General features: G+C 39.1%; 1 protein-coding gene and 1 non-coding gene across 7 annotated transcripts in view; both read right to left on the bottom strand.

Moving 5' to 3' along the window:
• Immp1l (inner mitochondrial membrane peptidase subunit 1) overlaps positions 1–23,869 on the bottom strand; it is a 64,106-nt gene that overhangs the window by 22,054 nt on the left and 18,183 nt on the right. For all 6 annotated transcript variants that reach the window (XR_015683428.1, XR_015683427.1, XM_087654583.1 and 3 more), the window contains 2 exons: positions 5,943–6,076; positions 3,701–3,789 (listed from right to left, as the gene is read on the bottom strand). Coding sequence is in view for 4 of the 6 variants with exons in the window: in XM_087654583.1 (XP_087510709.1) it covers positions 3,701–3,789; positions 5,943–6,047 (194 nt within the window). In the remaining 2 variants the exon portion in view is untranslated. The remainder of the gene's footprint in view (positions 1–3,700; positions 3,790–5,942; positions 6,077–23,869) is intronic.
• Positions 4,616–4,806, bottom strand: LOC120102106 (U2 spliceosomal RNA). Its single transcript, XR_015685062.1, has one exon. It is a non-coding gene; the product is annotated as a U2 spliceosomal RNA (small nuclear RNA).

The raw sequence follows: 23,869 nt of genomic DNA, 5'->3' as shown, positions 1-23,869 counted from the left end.
CAGAACACAATCAAGCTCATAAAAAATCCATATAAAATTACTGATACTTTTTAATAATCTCATAAGAATTATTTCCACTATGTTATTATTTCTGTATCCAATTCTAGAGCACTAAAAATGAAGAAACATAGTCTAGTTCCCAAATTTAAAAACTAAAGAATAACAATATAAAAGTTATATAATTCATTTAAGTCATAGTTTATAGTACATATTTACATTTTAGGGGAAAAATGAGGCACAACCAAATAAAACACTATTAGCTAAGCAAACATGTACTATAAAATAGGCATGATGTCAAATATAGGAATCACTACATATGTATGGGAAAGGTAGCATTCTACAAGGTAAGAGGAAAAAGAGGTTTTATTCCATTCGTGATGATGCATGTCTGTAATCCCAAAATCCAAAAGGGGAGAATTATAATCTGGAGGATAGTGTAAACTATAAATTATAATCTGGAGGATAGTTTAAACTATAAATTATAATCTGGAGGATAGTGTAAACTATAAATTATAATCTGGAGGATAGTGTAAACTATAAATTATAATCTGGAGGATAGTGTAAACTATAAATTATAATGTGGAGGATAGTATAAACTATAAATTATAATCTGGAGGATAGTGTAAATTATAAAGCAAATTCCAAGGCAACCAGAGCTACATAGTGAAACTATGTTTCAAAACATCTACACATGCACAAGTGTCACAGCCATTGAAGTGGGGGGAAGAATGATATCCCAACCAAATAGAATGTAATGTTTTTTTTTTCTGCATAAAACAAGGAATATAGAAATTGTGCTAACATTTTTCAATAGCTAACATATTTAGTAACTGTAATTTTAGTAACTGTAATTCCAGATATAATTTTATATACTTTGATGTTATTTATGAAAGATATAACAACATAAAAATCCATACTAATAAAAGGAAGCTTATACTTCAAAAACCTAATCACTGGGCAAGCCAAGGCAAAGCACACCTATTATCCCAGCACTTGGTAGGCCGAGAGAACTTCAAGCCCAACTTGGGCTATGCAGTAAGTTGAAGGCAAATCTGGGCTACAAGAAAAGACTATGTCCTAATAAACCAAAATTGAAAAAGAATAAAGAGTCCTGACTGCTGCCACACTGGAAGTACTAAACACCTCCTAAGCATTTTGGAAGCCCCTACCCCAAACTAAGAGGGCTGTGAATACTGTTCAATGACAGCGCGGCTTGTCTGGCATACAGGAAGCTCCAGATTTGGTCCTTAGTAACAGGAAAAGGACAAATGATGAGACTAATTAGTTACCATTAATAAGATTAAGTTTAAGGAAAGTTAATACAAAATTTTCCCCAACAGCCAATCAAGGAGCAATTCATGACACATTTTTATGTAAAAGAATAAAGGACACCATTTTACCAGAATTTTACAGGCAACACAGGAATAGCATTGACAACAACCACATTGTGAAGCTTCTTTTTCTAGAGCTGAATGGTATCAAGCCATCCAATTCTATAACTGAGCCAGAAAAGCATGGGGTTTTTGTTTGTTTGTTTTGTTTTATGGGTTTTTTGGTTTTGTTTTTTGAAATGTCAGTGGAACTGTTTACATGAAAACTATCAAGTGTGTCTTTAAAAGAAGAAATCCTCTTCCTGGCCTGCTTGTGCTGCTCATGTTCTTTGACACAACATAACCCTTCAAGTCTGAACCTCACTAGCAACACTGAAGTCATAACTTAAGTTAGGGTGGTTTTACAGAGATTAACATCAATTGAAACTACTAATATATTTCTACTAGTCTAGCTAGATACATACATAGATAAATCAAAATACATACTCTTGGACTTACGCCTTCTTTACAGGGAATTTTAAAAACCCACTTAATAACAGAACCAGTACTTAAAATTTCCTTTCCTATTATACTTACTGTTTTGTGTAGTGCTTTGTGATTCTCAGCAGTTGGGAGGCTGAGGCAGAAGGATCACTATGAGTGTGAAGCCAGCCTACACTAGAGAGTAAGTCATGCTAGCATGGGCTACTCTATCTCAAAATTCTGAAAACAAATTATTAAATTTAGAATGTAGTCAACAAACATCCTTTTTTCCTACTAGGTGGTGAACTAGCCGCCGAAGTCAAATGTCAGTGTGTCAGTCACTGCATGGTGTATGGCACACCTTATAAAGACGCCTGTGAACCATTTGTTGTAAGAAGTAGTAACAGGAGATTGCCTCAAGTACAAAGAACCCCTGAAGCTAATGGACAAGATGTACACCTTTTATTCTTGCACAAAACCAAAGTCTGGCCTCCCCTTATACATAGCAGGAAGCAATAAGAGTCACAAATTCATCCCACTGAAATCTCAGTCCTAAGCTGTAGCAAACAGAATGAAGGGAGTAATATTTTCAGAACAGCAGTATCAGCTGCCTGCCTTGGTTCTAAAGTTATTTAGTTGTTTCATGTGAATGCCAGATTCCAAGATACTCTACATACTAAAGAGACCCCTGAATGAACAGAGCACGAAATGAAATCTTCAAAGAATCTTAGTTTCCTGAATGTACTTATTTCTCTTATTCATCTGATCACAAAGAGAATTTTAAATAAAACAACACAGTTATTTTTTCAAAAACTATCAGCTTGTCCAGTGTATAGTTAAGGGCATTTAAGGGTTACAATGTCACTGGCATACAGTAGCAATTTGCCTTCAGGCTACAGTGAGGGTAAGTTACTAGGCTATTTTGTAAGTCAAAAAGCAAATGAAGATAACTAAGCCTGTTGTATAGTTTTCACTTAAAATCCCACATCTACAAGTATGTTTCTTGAGGTTATTTCAGGAAAAAGATCTAAACAACTTCCTTGGGACTCTATCAGACCATCCAGCTAGATTAGGAGAATTTTGTCAGGGTCAGTGAGAGTCCAAAGGAAGGAACAGTTTCATACTATTCTCCATTTTTCAATACTGGGAATGGGCTACAACAAAGGTGACAATGAGAGTGCCTAACCCTCCTTTCTACACTAAAGACCAGTAGTGGGAATCATTTTTAGGTCATGTAGATAAAGCTAGCTCAGATTTTTTCTAACTCTATAAAAAATTTGAGAGAGATACAGTTTAGAAAATATACAAAGTTAGAATTTGACATCCACTCAAGAGGAGCTCAAATTCACAGCATCCCTTGAGATAAATAGGAGCACAAGGTTTTGAGCCACTTGGAATAGAGTTTGGGGAAATCTGGTAACAAAGTATTTACCAAGTAGTATTTGACTTAATAATTTATTGATCTGGGAAACTACAGTGGACCAAATTCTTCAGAGCAAATTCCTCATCCTCAGACACATACATAGTCATAATTTACCAACCACTGAAGAGTTGTTATGTCTCTACAGAGAATAAGCAGGACAGGCAGTACTACAACACTGATGTGAGCAATGTGCCATGCAGCTCTTGCTTCGGAATTAAAACATTTTAGTAACCTACAAAGAGAATGAGGCTTTCACGTCTACTTTAATAAGGACTGCTAGCTGTGCTGAGCAGCAAGTGAAAAGGCACAGTGACCACAAGCACTGTACATGGTGACTATTAGAATGTTGTCAAATAAACAGAAAATATTCAAGATTGTTGTCTACTTAATACTTATAAAAGGATTTTTAACACAAAGTTAGAAATTACAGAAAAATACGGTTTATATACCTTTTACTACAGCTATATCCATGATAGAAATTTACCTTTGGATGCCATAAAAGTGTCGGCTAAGATTTTCTGCAAAGACAATATCTGAATTTTGAATTGTAGGTTCCATCGATGGTCCAGAACACTGAAAAGGAAGGTAGTCTTCTAAGCTCAAATCTCTTTTAAATTTACAGAAATCATTTGGGTAGACTTAAAGAGAAAAAACTGAATAAATGTTCTTCTGAAGCCAGACCATATTTTAATTGTTTGACATTACTTTATAAACACAAAATAACATTCTCAATGCTTCTAGTTTTTACGACTCTATAGAACTACACTTCACGAGGAGCACGGAGACCGTGTCTTGCTTCCCAGCTATGTAAATCTGTGCTGCCAAGAAGAGCACTCAGCATGAGCATGGCGGTAATGCAGCATGGTGGTGATGCCTGACACATATCTCGTGCATGGATGCTGGACTGCCTTGGGTTTCTCAAGCAGACTTAGTGCCCACTGTGGGAACTTTTAAAGCAACATTACGCTGTTCATTCTCTGAGAACTGACATGTTTCTTCCTTTCCCAGGCAAATGCTTACTTAGAAGGATGGGGCTGCATCTTATATTCTCTACTGCAAAACACCAACACACCGAGATGTGCTCTCAGGACATTAGCATCTGCATGTCTGAAAAGAACAATCTTGATATGTGCCCAACACTGGGGTAACAACTGCCACTTAGAAATATAAACAGTCTTTATCTCTTCTATCATTTATCTCTTTTACTCAAAAAAGAAAATAATACACATTTAAATAAAATGATAACATGAAGTTTAGGCGTGCTACTTCTAGAAGTACTAATGTCACTGTCAAGACTTAAGGGGAAGACTATTAGTAAAAACAAGTATATCCTTTACTTGAGCTCAAATAAGGTTCATTATAACTATCCATCTTTTTTTTTTTTTTTATTATTCCCCCGAGGGGGTGCACCGTTCCTGGAGGTACTGCAATACCAGGTCGATGCGTGGAGTGGACGGAGCAAGCTCCTATTCCAACTCCTAGTTTCAAAAATCCATTTAATATATTGTCCTCGGATAGAGGACGTATCAGATATTAAACTGATAAGAACAGATACTACACTTGATCTTAGCCAAAAGGCCGAGAAGCGATAATAACTATCCATCTTTTAAGGTAAAGCTAATGTAAAAACAACAACAGCCACAAAAAACTCTCGGCTGTCTGGGCAGCCAACATAACAAATCTTTGAGTTGTGAGATTTGTGATGTGATGACTTTTCAGTCAAACACTGGCTGAGGGAAAGCCAGCCAATGTTTTCTACTGATCTTACCAGAGCAATCATTTGCTTTAATGACAAACTTGGTAGTTATGAGTAGTTTTAAACATCAGACCAATTTGTGTTGGAAATCTATGTCTCGTATCTACTAACTATAGGACCTGGAATGAGTTAGCTCTCTGAACCTGGGAGTTTCCTCTTGAGTAGAATGAATTCCTTACACAAAGGCAACAGACAATGTAAGATAAGAAGTTAACTGCAGTGACTACATTCTAAAAAGCACAACAGCACTCGATGATTAGTATCTATATTCAGGTTATCAAGAAGATTGTGTGTGCCCTGCTAAACACAGAACATAAAAATGAGCATTCAATGGTTCCTACATTTTATTCTGGTGCAGGTGCAAACATAGTCTTTTGCTTGTTTGGTTTTATTATTTATCATTACTCTGTGTGTGTGTGTGTGTGTGTGTGTGTGTGTGTGTGTATGTGTGTGTGTGTGTGTGTGTGAGAGAGAGAGAGAGAGAGAGAGAGAGAGAGAGAGAGAGAGAGAGAGAGAGAGAGAAAACTTGCCACAGACTTCCCACAGCAGTCACAGAAAACCTGTGAGAATCAGTTCTTTTCCCACCATGTGGGTGTTGTCATCACACTTGGTGGCAAACACACTGCCAGCTGGGCTCTTACTGGCCCTGTCTGGTTTTGAAACAAGGTTTTGATTTGTGGCTGAGGAGGGATGGGTGGGAGACACTTATGACAGAGTTTTATTATGCATCCCAAGGTAGACTTGAACTCAATATGGAGCCTAGCCCTACCTTGAACTCACAATCTACTGCCTCAGTTTCTGAAATACAGGTGTGTGTCACCATACCCAGATCCAAACATATCTTAAATCTCAATATTTAGAAAGGTTTTATATTTTAATTTTCATGAAATGACTTCAAGCAATTAAAAAAGGTCTCTGTCCATTGAAAAGGTTTTATTTGAAAATGAAATTCTTAAATATAGAAACTTACCATTACAACACCACCAACGTATTCAAAAGCACAGTGAGCTATACAGCCATACTGAATGGTATAGCCAGCAAGTCGGAAGGCCTTTCCCAGAACACCACGAAGCATACTTTGATGTTGACTCTGCCACCGCCAGCCTGATGGTGAATTTCAAAATGGTTTTGATTAGCATTTCTTAAAACAATTCAAAAAGAGATCTATAAAATGTCTCATTAGACATAGAATAAACTAACTGTAATCAGTATAGTTGACACAAATCAGTGTATTTCATCTGTTAATGATCATGTCAGTGACTGAGTTCATGACTTAAGATAACCAGCATCTCATAAAACCACCCTATAAACGGAAAAGTCCTAATAAGGATGACCACACCAAAACATTTCACTCAATCCTTGAAATCTTTAAACAGCATAACCTCCAAATCTCAGAACCTCCAAAATCATACAGAGAGCCATTACTAAACTTGAATGAATCTGCCCCCTCCCACCCTCTCTGACACACACGCACACACACGCACACGCACACACGCACACGCACACACGCGCACACGCACACACACGCACACACGCACACACGCACACACACACACGCACACACACACACGCACACACGTACACGCACACACACGCACACGCACACACACACTCTTGCTTGTCACTGTGGGCACATACACGCTGGGATAGACACATGGAAGTCAAGAGAGCAATTTTCAGGAGTCAGCTCTCTCCTTCCGTCTTGGGTTCAAGGTATCAAACTCATGTCATCTGGCTTATGTGGATAGACCAGTCCTTTTACCTGCTAAGTCATACATGCTATGGATTTTTAAAGCTATTCGGATTTTAATATAATTAAACTAAACCATTTCCCAGTATCTATTCCTTTCTTTTGAATAACTCCTTATAACGATTTCAAAACCATTTTCTTCCCAGAACTCAAGCCCTTGAGCAGCATCTCCCTTCCCGCCCCCATGGGGATCCTGATGGCCAGCCATGTCTGAATGCCTTCCTAAGTCCTGACTCAGAAAAGCAGGCAACTTTTTCTTTTTTCATGACTTTCTTTTTGATGCTGACAAGAGCCTAAGTGTGCCTTTTCTGGTACTTTAGACTTCCTTTCTCCAAAGCTCCTGTCCTTGTCATGTAGTTACCTGTCCACCTCGTGGCTGACCTCTATGCCAGCTTAGCTGCAATGGTCTGGCTTTTCCCATGCCTCCATTCTCATCCTAAAGCAGCTGCTGAGATTACAGGTGACCTTTGCGTTGTTCTTTCAAATTCTAATAAAACTGTCCTCTTTGAATAAACTGGCTTTGCTTTACTTTCAAACATATCCTGACTTTGTTTTTTTCTTTAATGGGTAGGGAAAAAAATGAACCATCACTGCTGATCTCCTAGATGATATCACAGCTTCATAGAGAGTCTTACACTCAAGACCCTGTGCTATGTACTGTTCATTTGACAGTTCATATCTAGTCTTTATAATAGTCCAGAAGATAAACAGGGCATGTCTGTCAAACGTTTCCTTGAGATGATCAAACCTGAGGACAAAGTTGAGGGAACCTGAGTTATATACAGTAAGTCAGAAGTAAGGAGGCCTTGTGAGGAACTGGCATTTGAAATGGCAGAGGCATAGAGGACTAGGTCTCTGACCTGTGGAATGGAAGCTACTAGCTCCAGGCAGTATCAGAATTGAGAGGAAATTAAAGGATAAGTAGGTAATATCATATATCTAAGAACAGAAGCATTGTGTAAGGAGGGGAAAGAGGATATTTTCCTCAGAATAGCCTCAATCTACGAGGACCCAGTCTCCATTTTGAAGGTAGGAGCTATTGTGCTGTATTGTTAAAAATAAATTTCCATTTACTCTTAAGGGCCGAGTAGCTGTTTTTAAGTCTGTTTCATGGTACTTGACCTGCCCCAACCCATGACCTTGACTTGGTTTTGAGAATACCCTACCCTTCTTGCCCAATCACATGGCCACCTATATGGTGTTTTTTGGAGATTTTTCTGTACTTCCTTATTGCTCCACTGTCCTCTGTGAACCAGCTTTGCAACTACTCCTGATTTTACTCCCTTAGGGATGTTTTCTTTAACCCCACTTAAGAGGCAGTCGCTGGCTAGATCTTGGGTACACCCCAATAAAAACCAAGCTTTCTTCAAATTTGTTCAACAAGACATGAGTTAAACAAAGGCAACAACAATGAACAACACACATGCCAAAGTTGGGGTAGGGGGCACACAAGGTCTCAACCCTATACAAAAGAATTACAGCCAACTAAGGAATTCTGACAGTGAGAGAAATATTCTTCCCCAGGGAAGAGCATACGAAGCAGTTATCCAATACCAAATGGTTAGCTCTGAAAACATATATACAATTTTATAGATTTTACAGACCAAGCAGATTATATTTAAATATATATATATATATATATATATATATATATATATATATATATGCATGTAACTACAATTAATGAAAGCAGAGGCCATGAATTTGAAAGGGAACAAGAAGAGATGGATGACAGAGTTTGGAGGAAGGAAAGGGAGAGAGAAATGATACTATAATCCCCAAGAAGAAAAAAATAGAAATTATCCCCCCATCACAGTTCCTCTAATTGTTTGCAAACAGGGACATGCTCTTTGAGGCAACCTTCTCTGAGCTTCGTCCATCCACATTTGCTACAGAATAACCCAAATCGTAGTCCATTCCAGTTTTGGTTCCTAACGACAGGACCTATGGATGATCCACTAATGTCAGTGGAGGCTCTCACCTTGGTGTAGGGTGGCTGCTGCTGCTGCTGCCTGTTACGTCTCTAACACTGGGACAAACTACAGAGGTGCCCTATCACATATCAAAGTGGCTCTGGGTGACAGGTTCTCCAAGCCTCCCTCTATCCACATATGACAGCGTATGACTGGTATACCCCACCCTCTATCTCACACTCTCCAGCCCAAGGCGGGCTGCCCTTCCTCTAGAGGTTCTTCTCCATCCAATCCAGCCATTTTGGTAAATGGTTACCCAACCCGCTCCCTGCCCCACTTTTTAAACCTTTTGTCATCTTTACTACTGCACCCAGTTCCTTTCTCTCCCATCTCTCTTGCCCTCCCCTCTCTCCTCACACAGCTCAGTGTCATGACCACTCTGGACTCTCACAAATGTCTCTGCCTCTGGCTATGCTGTCCCTTTTACCCACAATGAACTTTCTCCTTCACCATCCCTGAGCAGCCATGGCCTTCCTTTTGATTTGTTTTATTCTACTGCTGCTGGCCAAGGGTATAGCTCTATTCAAGGATAAATGCTTTCCTTCAAAGGAAGGCCTATATCAAGAGACCTTGCTGGACCCTGCTATTGCTTGACTGTAAGGCAAATGCAGGTATAAAAAAATGACTCATCTCTTTGCTTTTAGCTTTTAGGGGGCAAATTATATAATAATAAGTACTTATGGAGTATTTAATATGCTTAAATGTACCAAATGAAAAGGATCAGTGAGAAGTCAATGCTTTTTGGAAAGAGCAATTTCTGAGTGCCTGTGATAATATGACATCATTAAAAAATAGATCAGAGCCAGGCATGGCATTGTATTCTTTTAATCCTAGCACTTGAAAAGCAGAGGCAGGAGGATCTCTGTGAGTTGAGGCCAATCTGATCTAGATAGTGAGTTGTGAGTTCTAGGACAGCCAGGACTGTATAGAGATACTATCTCAAAGAGAAAGACATGGAGGTGGGGGACAAAGAGAGAAAAAAAACATTTAGTAAGGCAAGGTAGCACACACTCAGGAAGCAAAACAGAGATCCCTGAGATTCAGGGCCAGTCTGACCTACATAGCGCCTCCGGGGCGGCTAGTTAGTGGTAGGTACATACGGAAGGAAGGAAGGGAGGAAGGGAGGAAGGAGATAGAGGGGGAGGGAGGGAGGGAGGGAGGGAGGGAGGGGAGGGAGAGACTGAGCAAACACTCTCCTGAACAAAAGGTCAAACGGAACACTATAAACAGGAAGAACCGAGACTACTGTACAGTCTGCATCATGAGGGACGATGCTGTCATCTAAATGATACTTTTTCCAAACAATATCTAGTTTAGATTTGAGATATTAGACATAGCTAGTCTACATATCCAAGACAACCAGCTTGAAGACTTAAAAAAAATCATACATTCAATGAAAAGGGGGCAAAGAAGCAAACAGTTCCTCGGTGTGGCCTATCAGCAGCATTCCTGAAATCACAGTCCTTGGAAAACTGAGGGAGGAGAACTGCACTGAGTTTGAAGCCAAACTGGATACATACAAAGGACCAAGACAGTGTGGGCTACATAGCAAGATGCTTTGTTGAAAGAAAAAAATGAATAAAAGAAAATCAAAACAGAAAATAGGTAGAGTACTGTTGTAAAGTATACAGCACTCAAGTACAATGGAAAAGCCTTAGTTATAGCCCAGAAAGGAAAGGTCGGTCTATAAAGAACATTATCAGAACACTGGGGAAGTGATACTGTGCACAAAAGTATGATCTTGTGTGGTCCAGGCTGGCTTCAAACTCACTAAGCAGTCAGGACTGACCTTGAACCTCTAATCCTCCCTCCTTCTCCCAAGACCTGGGATGTGCTACCAAGTCTGTATAATATTACTTTTTTCTCTTTTTTCTTTTTGTTGGGGAGGAATGCTGAAATAAGAGTCTTAATCTACAGTCCAGGATTATCTTTAACTAATGATGATCCTCCTGCCTCAGGCCTCCAAGTGCTGAAATTACTGCTATGTATCACCAAACTCAGCCAAACATTAAATTCCTTAACATTATGCTAGACAGAAGGCTGTTTATAGTCGGTTAACACTGATTATTTACGATGACTCAGATTCGTCATATCTTTTCATACAGTTCACTTCTATTATTGATCAAACAGATAAAAACTAATTCCTATAAACCTGTGTGTGTGCACGTGTGTGCATGTGTATATTATCTAGTTTGATGTTAACTGGACAGAAGATAGTCATCCGAAGAGGAAACCGTAACTGAAAAAAAGCCTCAGGCTATAGGCAAACCTGTAGGGCATTTTCTTAACTAGTGACTGATGGAGGATGGCCCACCCCACTGTGTGTGATGCCTTCCCTGGGCTGTTGGTCCTGGGTGCTATTTAAAAAAAAAAAAAAAAGCCAGAGCAAGCCCCAAGGAGAAATCAAACCAGTAAGCAACACTACTCCATGGCCCCTGCATTAGTCCCTTCCTCTAATTTCTTGCCCTGCTTGAGTTTCTATTCTCACTTTTTTGAGATGAACTATGATGTGGAAGTGCAAACCTAATAAACCCTTTCTTCACTAATTTGCTTTTTGGTCATGGCATTTTATCACATGAATAATGACCTTAACTAAGATAGTATGCATATACAGGGAAGAAGAAAAAGTTACTATGGAAAATGTTAATTTTAAATTTGGGCTACATGCATATGAAGTTATACTATAATGTCTTTTTAACTTTCTTTGTAAAATACAACACTCGGGTCAGGTTCTCATTATACCCTAGGTTAGCCTTGAATTTATAATGCACAGACCTCAGCCTCCTAATTGTTGAGATTATGTATGGGCCACCAAATATAGCTTGAATAAACCTTTCTAGAACAAACCCTTTGTTTGAAGACAGTGTGTCTTCAAGTTAATTCATTTAACAAACTGTAATCACACTATTCTATGCTCCAAGCATAGCAAAGGAAGTTCATTCAGCAGTGTACAGTGGTGAACACAGTGCCTATCTTCATGAAGCTTATGATTTACTGAGGCAGATATCACACACACAAAGAAAACAAAAGCATAAATATATTAAATAATTTCTTTAATTAAAAAAGAAAATTTAATACTTTCTTTAATTAATAAAGTAATTAAAAACAATGAGTCATCTGTTTATGATGTATGAGGAATGAGCTCTCTAAGACAAATGCCATTGATGTTAGGTTCTAAAAGAAAACATAAGAAAATTAAAAGACGAGACACGCCTGGGAAGCCAGAGGGGACTACTCTATGCCCACATTTTTGACTCTAGAGGAAAACGCCTAGCACTATCCAGGATCCCTGTGCACAGAAACCAAGACTATATGGTATCATCGGAGCCCAATTCTCCCACCAAAGCAAACAATGAATATCCAAACACACAAGAAAAGCAAGATCTATATTTTAAATCACATTTGATCGTGATGATGGAGGACTTCAAGAAAGACAGAAAGAACTAACTTAGAGAAATGCAGGAAAACATAAATAAACAAGTAGAAGGCTATAGAGAGGAATCAAAAAAATCCCTGAAAGAATTACAGGAAAACACAATCAAATAGGTGAAGGAATTAAAAATGGGAATAGAAGCAATAAAGAAAGCACAAAGGGAGACAACCCTGAATATAGAAAACCAAAGGAAGAGACAAGGAACCATAGATACAAGCATCACCAACAGAATGCAAGAGATAGAAGAGAGAAACTCAGGAGCAGAAGACTCCATAGAAATTATCGACACAATTGTCAAGGATAATGTAAAACGGAAAAAGCTACAGGTCTAAAGCATACAGGAAATTCAGGACACAATGAGAAGATCAAACCCAAGGATAATAGGTATAGAAGAGAGTGAAGACTCCCAGCTCAAAGGACCAGTAAATATCTTCAACAAAATCATAGAAGAAAACTTCCCTAACCTAAAGAAAGAGATGCCCATAAATATACAAGAAGCATACAGAACTCCAAATAGATTGGACCAGAAAAGAAACACCTCCCGTCACATAATAGTCAAAACACCAAACGCACAAAATAAAGAAAGAATATTAAAAGCAGTAAGGGAAAAAGGTCAAGTAACATATAAAGGCAGACCTATCAGAATCACACCAGACTTTTCACCAGAAACTATGAAAGCCAGAAGATCCTGGACAGATGTCATACAGACCCTAAGAGAACACAAATGCCAGCCCAGGTTACTGTATCCTGCAAAACTCTCAATTAACATAGATGGAGAAACCAAGATATTCCATGACAAAAACAAATTTACACAATATCTTTCCACAAATCTAGCCCTACAAAGGATAATAAATGGTAAAGCCCAACACAAGGAGGCAAGCTACACCCAGGAAAAGCAAGAAAATAATCATTTTGCAACAAAACAAAGAGAAGACAAGCACAAACATACTCTCACATCCAAACATGAATATAACAGGAAGCAACAATCACTATTCCTTAATATCTCTCAAAATCAATGGACACAATTCCCCAATAAAAAGACACAGATTAACAAACTGGATATGCAATGAGGACCCAACATTTTGCTGCCTACAGGAAACACACCTCAGAGACAAAGACAGACACTACCTCAGAGCAAAAGGCTGGAAAACAACTTTCCAAGCAAATGGTCTGAAGAAGCAAGCTGGAGTACCCATTCTGATATCGAATAAAATCAATTTCCAACCAAAAGTCATCAAAAAAGATAAGGAAGGATACTTCATATTCATCAAAGGAAAAATCCACCAAGATGAACTCTCAATCCTAAACATCTATGCTCCAAATACAAGGGCAACTACATACATAAAAGAAGCCTTACTAAAGCTTAAAGCATACATTGCATCTCACACAGTAATAGTAGGAGATTTCAACACTCCACTCTCATCAATGGACAGATCATGGAAACAGAAATTAAACAGAGACACGGACAGACTAAGAGAAGTCATGAACCAAATGGATTTAACAGATATTTATAGACCATTCTATCCTAAAACAATACCTTCTTCTCACCAACTCATGGTACTTTCACCAAAATTGTACATATAATTGGTCAAAAAACGGGCCTCAACAGGTACAGAAAGATAGAAATAATCCCATCCGTGCTATCAGACCACCATGGGCTAAAGATTGTCTGCAATAACAGTAAGGAAAGAATGCCCACTTATACATGGAAGTTGAATAATGCTCTATTCAATGATAACCTGGTCAAGGAAGAAATAAAGAAAGAAATTAAAGACTTCTTAGAATTTAATGAAAATGAAGGTACAAAATACCCAAACTTATGGGACACAATGAAAGCTGTGCTAAGAGGAAAACTCATAGCTCTGAGCGTCTGCAGAAAGAAACAGGAGAGAGAATATATCAGCAGCTTGACAGCATGCCTGAAAGCTCTAAAACAAAAAGAAGCAAACACAACCAGGAGGAGTAAAAGATAGGAAATAATCAAATTCAGAGCTGAATCAACAAAGTAGAAACAAAAAGGACCATAGAAAGAATCAACAGAACCAAAAGCTGGTTCTTTGAGAAAATGAACAAGATAGATAAACCATTAGCCAGATTAACCAGAGGACACAAAGAGTGTGTCCAAATTAACAAAATCAGAAATGAAAAGGGAAACATAACAACAGAGCCAGAGGAAATTCAAAAAATCATCAGATCCTACTATAAAAGCCTATATTCAACAAAACTTGAAAATCTGGAGGAAATGGACAATTTCCTAGACAGACACCAGGTACCAAAGTTAAATCAGGAACATATAAACCATTTAAACAACCCCATAACTCCTAAAGAAATAGAAGCAGTCATTAAAAGTCTCCTAACCAAAAAGAGCCCAGGTCCAGACGGGTTCAGTGCAATATTCTATCAGACCTTCACAGAAGACCTCATACCAATACTAACCAAACTGTTCCATGAAATTGAAACAGATGGAGCCCTACCGAATTCCTTCTACGAAGCCACAATTACTCTTATACCTAAACTACACAAAGACCAAACAAAAAAGAGAACTTCAGACCAATTTCTTTTATGAATATCGATGCAAAGATACTCAATAAAATTCTTGCAAACCGAACCCGAGAGCATATCAAAACAATCATCCATCATGATCAAGTTGGCTTCATCCCAGGCATGCAGGGATGGTTTAATATACCGAAAACCATCAACGTGATCCATTATATAAACAAACTGAAAGAACAAAACCACATGATCCTTACATTAGATGCTGAGAAAGCATTTGACAAAATTCAACACCCCTTCATGATAAAAGTCCTGGAAAGAACAGGAATTCAAGGCCCATACCTAAACATAGTAAAAGCCATATACAGCAAACCAGTAGCTAATATTAAACTAAATGGAGAGAAACTTGAAGCAATCCCACTAAAATCAGGGACTAGACAAGACTGCCCACTCTCTCCCTACTTATTCAATAGAGTTCTCAAAGTCCTAGCCAGAGCAATCAGACAACAAAAGGAGACCAAGGGGATACAGATTGGAAAGGAAGAAGTCAAAATATTACTCTTTGTAGATGATATGATTGTATACTTAAGTGATCCCAAAAGTTCCACCAGAGAACTACTAAACCTGATAAACACCTTCACCAAAGTGGCTGGGTATAAAATTAACTCCAATAAATCAGTAGCTGTCCTCTACACAAAAGAGAAACAAGACTAGAAAGAAATTAGGGAAATGACGCCCTTCTTAGTAGTCCCAAATAATATAATATACCTCGGCGTGACTTAAACGAAGCAAGTGAAAGATCTGTATGATAAGAACTTCAAACCTCTAACGAAAGAAATTGAAGAAGACCTCAGAAGATGGAAAGATTTCCTATGCTCATGGATTGGCAGGATTAATATAGTAAAAATGGCCATTTTACCAAAAGCAATCTACAGATTGAATGCAATCCCCATCAAACTTCCAACCCAATTCTTCATAAAGTTAGACAATTTGCAAATTCATATGGAATAACAAAAAAAAAAAAAAGGAAAGCTAAAACTATCCTCAACAATAAAAGGACTTCTGGGGGAATCACTATCCCTGAACTAAAGCAGTATTACTGAGCAATAGTGATAAAAACTGTATGGTATTGGTACAAAGACAGACAGACCAGTGGAATACAATTGAAGGCCCAGAAATGAACCCACACACCTATGGTCACTTGAGTTTTGACAAAGGAGCCAAAACCATCCAGTGGAAAAAAGATAGCATTTTCAGCGAATGGTGCTGGTTCAACTGGAGGTCAGCATGTAGAAGAATGCAGATCGATCCATCCTTATTACCGTGTACAAAGCTTAAGTCCAAGTGGATCAAGGACCTCCACATCAAACCAGATACACTCAAAATAACAGAAGAAAAAGGGGGAAGAATATTGAACACATGGGCACTGGAGAACATTTCCTGAACAAAACACCAATGGCTTATGCTATAAGATCCAGAATCGACAAATGGGATCTCATAAAACTGCAAAGCTTCTGTAAGGCAAAGGACACTGTGGTTAGGACAAAACGGCAACCAACAGATTGGGAAAAGATCTTTACCAATCCTACAACTGATAGAGGGCTTATATCCAAAATATACAAAGAACTCAAGAAGTTAGACCGCAGGGAGACAAAAAACCCTATTAAAAAATGGGGTTCAGAGCTAAACAAAGAATTGTTTAGCAGAGGAATGCCGAATGGCTGAGAAACACCTAAAGAAATGTTCAACATCTTTAGTCATAAGGGAAATGCAAATCAAACAACCCTGAGATTCCACCTCACACCAGTGAGAATGGCTAAGATCAAAAACTCAGGTGACAGCAGATGCTGGCGAGGATGTGGAGAAAGAGGAACACTCCTCCATTGTTGGTGGGATTGCAGACTGGTACAACCATTCTGGAAATCAGTCTGGAGGTTCCTCAGAAAATTGGACATTGAACGACCTGAGGACCCAGCCATACCTCTCTTGGGCATATACCCAAAAGATGCCCCAACATATAACAAAGACACGTGCTCCACTGTGTTCATAGCAGCCTTATTTATAATAGCCAGAAGCTGAAAAGAACCCAGAGGCCCTTCAACAGAGGAATGGATATAGAAAATGTGGTACATCTACACAGTGGAATACTACTCCGCTATCAAAAACAACGAGTTTATGAAATTCGTAGGCAAATGGAGGGAACTGGAAAATATCATCCTGAGTGAGCTAACCCAAACACAGAAAAACACACATGGTATGCACTCACTGATAAGTGGATATTAGTCCAAATGCTCAAATTACCCTAGATGCACACAACACATGAAACTCAAGAAGGATGACCAAAATGCGAATGCTTCACTCCTTCTTTAAAAGGGGAACAAGAATACCCTTGGGAAGGAATAGGGAGACAAAGTTTAGAACAGAGGCAGAAGGAACACCCATTCAGAGCCTGCCCCACATGTGGCCTATACATAGACAGCCACCAAACTAGATAAAATGGATGAAGCAAAGAAGTGCAGGCCGACAGGAACTGGATGTAGATCTCTCCTGAGAGACACAGCCAGAATAAGGCAAATACATAGGCGAATGCCAGCAGCAAACCACTGAACTGAGAATGGGACCCCCATTGAAGGTATCAGAGAAAGGACTGAAAGAGCTTGAAGGGGCTTGGGACCCCATATGAACAACAATGCCAACCAACCAGAGCTTCCAGGGACTAAGTCACTACCCAAAGACTATACATGGATTGACCCTGGGCTCCTACCACATAGGTAACAATGAATAGCCTAGTAAGAGCAGTAGTGGAAGGGGAAGATCTTGGTCCTGCCAAGAATGAACCTCCAGTGAAAGTGATTGTTGGGGGAAGGGCAGTAATGGGGGGGAGGATGGGGAAGGGAATACCACATAGAAGGGGAAGGAGAGGGGTTAGGGGGATGTTGGCCCGGAAACCGGGAAAGGGAAGAACAATTGAAATGTAAATAAGAAATACTCAAGTTAATAAAGATGGAGAAAAAAAATGAAAGTCTAAAAAAGAAAGAAAGAAAATTAAAAGTCAACAGTATGCAGGAGACTGAACTGAACAGAAAAAGATCAATGAAAAATGTAAATGATACTAGAGTGACAGGAAAGTCCATTGAAGTCTCATAGAAATTCGGATTTTATTCCAAGAGTAATAGGAGACCACTGTCCAGTCTTAAGCAGAATAATACAATTGCTCTGATTGTATTAGGATTGTATAGGATTGTTCTCACTGTTGTGTAGAGAAAGAACTGTGTGGAGGATAAGAGCCGAAATGGGCATGGGGCAGTGGGCAGGTAAAATGCATTGGTACATGTAATGTAGTGGTAACAATGGAGATGAACCAAAACTGGTCTATTTGAGAACATCTGGAGGGAAAACAAATCATAAAGAAGAAGAAAGAATCATGGATGGCTCACATACCAAGTCTATGAGATAAGTGGAGGTCTAGCTAGCTACATAGGTTAGGCCTGGTCATGTTGCAGTAAAAGTAAAAATCAGTGGAACCGGCTCCCACTCCTAGGGGATTGGTGGGAGCCACGAGCTCCAGCTGTTTCCTGCCAGCCACTTTCACACACTGTCCCCTTGGTGGGGTGTTACCATGCCTGACACACACGCACTGAATTCCACAGGCCTTTCTAGCATGACACCATGGCGTGCTATCTATCCCAAGGCATTCTGTAGCCTAGCACAGTTTCCAGAACTGAGAGAGGTTGTCTCTCTTAGGTTTGCCTCTCTGCCCATAGGGAACTTTGCTCATATCCCCTGTAGACTGGTAAAAATCAAAGCTCTAGAAATTTGTCTTTAACAACTAGATTTAAATGTTAAATTCTCAATCCACAATACATCCACAGAATAAATTCACTGCCAATTAATATAGAAACCGCCCACCTACACAAGATAAAACTGACCTAGTCCACCTGGATCTGGATCACCCTGCTCTGTCCTCTCCATCTCGATTTCTCTCCCCCCTCCTCTTCCTCCCTCCTTCCAAAACTTTTCACCAGCTATCCAATGATAAGCTTCGCCTTATCCTGGACCTGCCTTGCTGCCTAATGACATCATCCTACATTTTTGGGGCCAAAAAATCCACGCACCATGTTAACCACCTTAAATTTTATATGTTTGTAAAATATATAAAAAGATGTATGTGAGACTAAAACCTAAGGAAGGTTTTAGACAAAGAATTGGAAAAAAATTCCTTTTTCAATGAGGATTATATTCTTCAGTAAACCACAGAAAACTAAAATATAGTAACTAAAATAAAGGTCTGTTTTCTACTAACATTAGCAGCTATAGCCAGGTTAGGGCAGAAATAACCGAGAACAAAGAAATAATGAGACTTTATGAACCTAGTTTGTTTTTCAGCTTTTGTTGGTGTGTGTGTTTCCAGGAACAGAGTCCTTTCTTCCATGTGCGTCTAAGTGCCAAAAACATATCAAAAAGCTCAAGAGGTGCTCCAGGAATCAGATTTGTAGCATAATCGAACATTTAAAATTCATGTGAAATATCACTTTAAAATAAAAGAAAAATATAAAAACTTAATATTGTTTAAGAGGGATATAGATATGGACATGAAGATAATACATATTTAATCTGAGAAAAAATTAGCTATGGAAATTAGAAACCCTACTGCCAGGAATGGGCTACTTCTCACGGAGTTGCTGGCCAGTGGAGTCCCACAGACCACCGGACATCACAGGATCTTGCCATTGCTCCTGGTTACCTTCCAGAAGTTGGCAGTAAGGCCTTACTGCTGAAGATGCCAATCACATATATCATAAAACATGGAAAGATCCAGTGTTTGTAGACCTGGACCATCCTCCCTGGCTTGATTTCAGATGCTGTGTAAGCTATCAGAAGATAGCGATCATTAATCTTACCCAGCTGTGACCCCTGAGCTAGAGTAATTCACAATAGCGACATAAATGTTAGAGACATAGACATAACTAACCACTTCCTGCTTAGATTGAAGGCCACCGTCACCGGGGTCTGTTATCACGTCAAGTACCGGTCTGTGTCTACATAGTTCCAAGGCCATAATGGAGAGCCTAGTACTATTATTCTAACAAACAGAGATAGTATTAAAATGACTCCTAATGACCTACTGTTATATCCACACATTAATGCATCTCTTAACTCTCATCAGAGACATTTCTTGTGGAAAACAGTATGACACAGAGACTGACAGCTGGTCAGTGTGGAAAAACAAGAGACTACAGAGTGGTTGGCCCTGCACAAGAGATACATATCATATCACACTCTTTTCCCCAAGGCTCAGTCATCATCATAGAAGAGGGGATAGAAAGATTTTAAGATCCAGAGATGGTGGATGACTACATAAAAATACATGATTCCACACATACCAGCGATGAAATACACATGAAATCACAGAGATTATAACAGCATGTGTGAGCCTGAGCAAGTTCAAGCCAGACAAAATCCCAGAATGGAAATGGGACATAGGCACAAAGACTAATAACCCCTGGCTGAAGAGCAATCAATATTTGATAGCTGCTAAAAAGAAAAGAGTGCTGTTTAAGGTAGGCAAGCAAAAGAGTTTGGGTTTTGTTTGTTTGGTTGTTTTTTTAAATCTCAGGAGTTGATAACTTATTTAGGGTAGAATTGTAATTGAGAATTACAAGTTTAAGAATAATCCCTGGCCTCTAGCTACCGACAGTCCTTTCTTTCCAATCTGTGATAAGTCAAAATGTTTCCAAACACTTCTTTATGGCCCCTGAGATACTGAATTATCATAGTTGAGAACAACTACAGTGAGGAAAAAAGATGGCACGAGTTCATAAACAAGTTTATTACACACTTGGGAACTGTGGAGGTTTGAATGAGAAAGGCATACTTGAATGCTCTCGCTCGCTCTCTCTCTCTCTCTCTCTCTCTCTCTCTCTCTCTCTCTCTCCCTCTCTTTCTCTCTCTCTGCCTCATGTTTGTAGATCAAGATGTAAGCTCTCCTCTACTGTTCCAGTCCCATGACTTCCTGCCTATTGCCACATTCCTTGCCATGATGGTCAAGGGCTCACGCCATGGAACAATGAGCCCCAGTAAATGTTTTCTTCCTTAAGTTACCTTGGTCACAGCAATAGAAAAGTAACTAAGACAAGAGCTGACAATAATACTCCAAAGATACAGAGAGAGGGGGAATCATAAGACCAGTGGTGAGAGAAAGAAAAAAAGTGGTACGACAGTATTGAACAAGAAGTCAAGCAGAAGAACTTCATTCAATGCCATTGTGACAGTAGCTGCAAAAGGCTAATGTTCTCAGTAAAAACAAAGCAACTACAAATCTGGATAAGTTATAAAGAATATTTCTTTAACAGTGTGAGAAATGAATACAGAGGTCCCCAGAGGGGATCATCCTAGACTGTACAAATGGAGAACGAGACTAAGCAGCAATGCCATGCATTCATTGTTCTGCTTCCTAACTGTGGGTTATGTTACCGGCTGCTTTTAAGTTCCTTCTTTATGACTCCCCTGGCATGATAGACAGTACCCTGAGCTGTGAACCACAACAAACCATTTTACCCTGAAGTTGCTTCTGTCAGCAACAGAGATGGGGGGGGGGGGGGGAGGAAGGAGAGAGACAATAAATAATCCAACGAAAACAGACTTTATTTATCAACTCATCAGGACTTTTAGATGGTGATTTTTTCCAATTATCAACAATGTTTCCATAAACTTTGTTTACATAAACTTTAATGTTTGATGCACATGTTCTGTCAGAAACAGTTTTTTCTGTTTTTTTAAGTGGAACTGTGGCCACATGGTGATGCTTTGCTGAACTTTTAAGTGGAACTCTTAAACTGCTTCTCAAAACAGCTGCAACCTTTTGGATATTTCTTTTACTGGAAATACACAATTATTTCCATTTCTCCACATATTTAACAACACCTCATAATATCCATGTTTTTCTTATTTTCATCTTAATAAACATGAATTGATATCTCAACTGTGCCACTGATTTTCATTTAATTAATAAATAATGTTAAGTATATTTTTCTATGCTTATTGGCCATTTGTCTATCTTTGAAAACAATGACCATTTAAGCCATTTGTCTACTTTTATAATTAGGATATTATACCTTTAAATGAGATTGAGTCAAAGATTTTAAGCATGTTATGAAATACTCTCAAAATCCAAAAATTTGTGAAGCTGAGGCAGGATGATCTTGAATATAAGGCCAAAAAGTGCTACACAGTGAGACTGCCTCAAAATAAAAATCAATATAAATTATTATATAAATTTACTAAGAAGATTAGATTCAGCCTAAGAAAAGATGAAGTGAACCAGTATGTAAATTGGGAACTAAAACATGAAAACAGGTAGACAATGAAGGAAACAAGAAGTATCAGAAATCTGAAGGAAAGAAAAGAATAGAGCACAGGTTGGTTTGAAGCCCCATGTTCACTTCTACCCCTGGGGTAGCCAGACCCATTTTATACCACCAGGTTGGACTGGAGGGAGTCAGGTGGGCGAGTGGAGGCAAGATCTTGTTTGGTGGTGAGTACATAGGCAAGGAACACACACCATGGAACAGACAGCTTCTGAGACCTGGTTTCATTTATTGGGGGCACAAAGGCTATTTAAACTTTTGGGGAGTGTGCATCATTGGCCAAGGCCAAGCTGCTGGGGATGCCTTATTTGCATGAATAGGAATTTCAGGTGCTGCTAGGTGTGACCTTATAAGGGGAAAGGAAGTTTAACCTGGCTACCAGCTATATAACCTCCTATGGTGAGGCAAAGATCAGGGGCCCAGACTACATATGCTGAGATGTGCAGGCCTGGGGGCGTGGGGCAGCAATTCTGCTCCTGCCAATCTCAGGATAAGATTTCTGGGGTTTGGACACCCCTCGACCCCACTGTTGTTCCAGGCCTGCTCCCATGGCTTCCTAGCTATACAATGTTAAGTTTTATCAACTTGGCACAATCTTGAATCACTTAAGATTCTCAATGAGGGACTGTCTAGGTTAGGCTAGCCTGTGGACATGTCTGTGGAAGATTGTGTTGATTATATTGAAGTAGGAAACTATGCCAATTGTGAATGACACCATTCCCTCATCTCAGTCCCAGACTGGAAGTGTAGAGAAGGGACTCAGATGTTGGTAGCTTTTCAGTCTTTTAAAAAAGTGAGCTAGCAACTGTCTCACCTGTTTTTGTTTCCTCAATCATGAGCTGAAATCAAGAATTCCTGACACAAAGTCAACTAGTAAGCTAAGGATTAGTTACTGATGTGTTGTTACTAGCATATAAGTGGTGTTGAGAGCATAAAACAGTACAAGTATATAACCTCACAGCCTGCAGGTCAGAACTACACAATGAACCTCACTGGATTAACTAAGGTGTTAACAAGGCTCTAAGTCCTTTCCAGATGTTTTAGGTAAAAACCAGCATTCATTGGCTCAGTTCCTTCCCTTCACTCTCAAAACCCTGCATTTCTCCACCACTCAATGGTCCCTCCCCATTCTCTTTCTTACAAAGACACTTATAAGTATATTCATCTCACAGTAATCTATGATGATCAATGTTTTTATTTTAATCCTATCTTCAAAATCTTTTTACCATGAACAATAAAGTGTCCACAGGTTCAGTGATTAGGAAATAGAGGTCTTTAGAGGGCTATTAGTCTACTTATCCCATCAGGATACTAAGACATAAACCTAGAAATTATCCAAGTGTATCCCCCAAAGCAGAAAATGGCATCAACTGGCAAACTTTTGAAATATAAATACAGATTACTGGGGGTGAGCCCAAGAGATATAACCACATATTTTGGGAATGTGGCTCAGTGTTCTACATGAACAAGTCCTCCAGGTGACTCTAAAACAAATTAACAGGGGCTGGGGATTTAGCTCAGTGGTAGAGCGCTTACCTAGGAAGCGCAAGGCCCTGGGTTCGGTCCCCAGCTCCGAGAAAAAAAAAAAAAAAAAAAAAAGAACTAAAGCAAATTAACATTTGAAAGCCACTGTTATCAATTCTCAAGGAAGTTAATGGCCACATCTAGCCTCAGTAGGCTTCACTACTATATGCTACATAATTTACTATAGCCTAGCTGTGTTGTGAGGAGGTGGGGAGAGTGAGCATTCAAACCTAAACCTAGGGAGCTAAGCACGCTAGGCAAGCACACAGCCCGAGGTACACATAACTTCAGATACTTTAACATCTTTGACTTTGAAGCACATTCTCACTAATTTGTTGAGGAAGGCTGGACCTGACT

This window comes from Rattus norvegicus, chromosome 3 (genome assembly GCF_021556685.1).
Source record: "Rattus norvegicus strain SHRSP/BbbUtx chromosome 3, alternate assembly SHRSP_T2T, whole genome shotgun sequence".
Taxonomy (NCBI): domain Eukaryota; kingdom Metazoa; phylum Chordata; class Mammalia; order Rodentia; family Muridae; genus Rattus; species Rattus norvegicus.
Note: the sequence above shows the minus strand (reverse complement) of the source record. Positions and strands in the feature narration are given on the sequence as shown.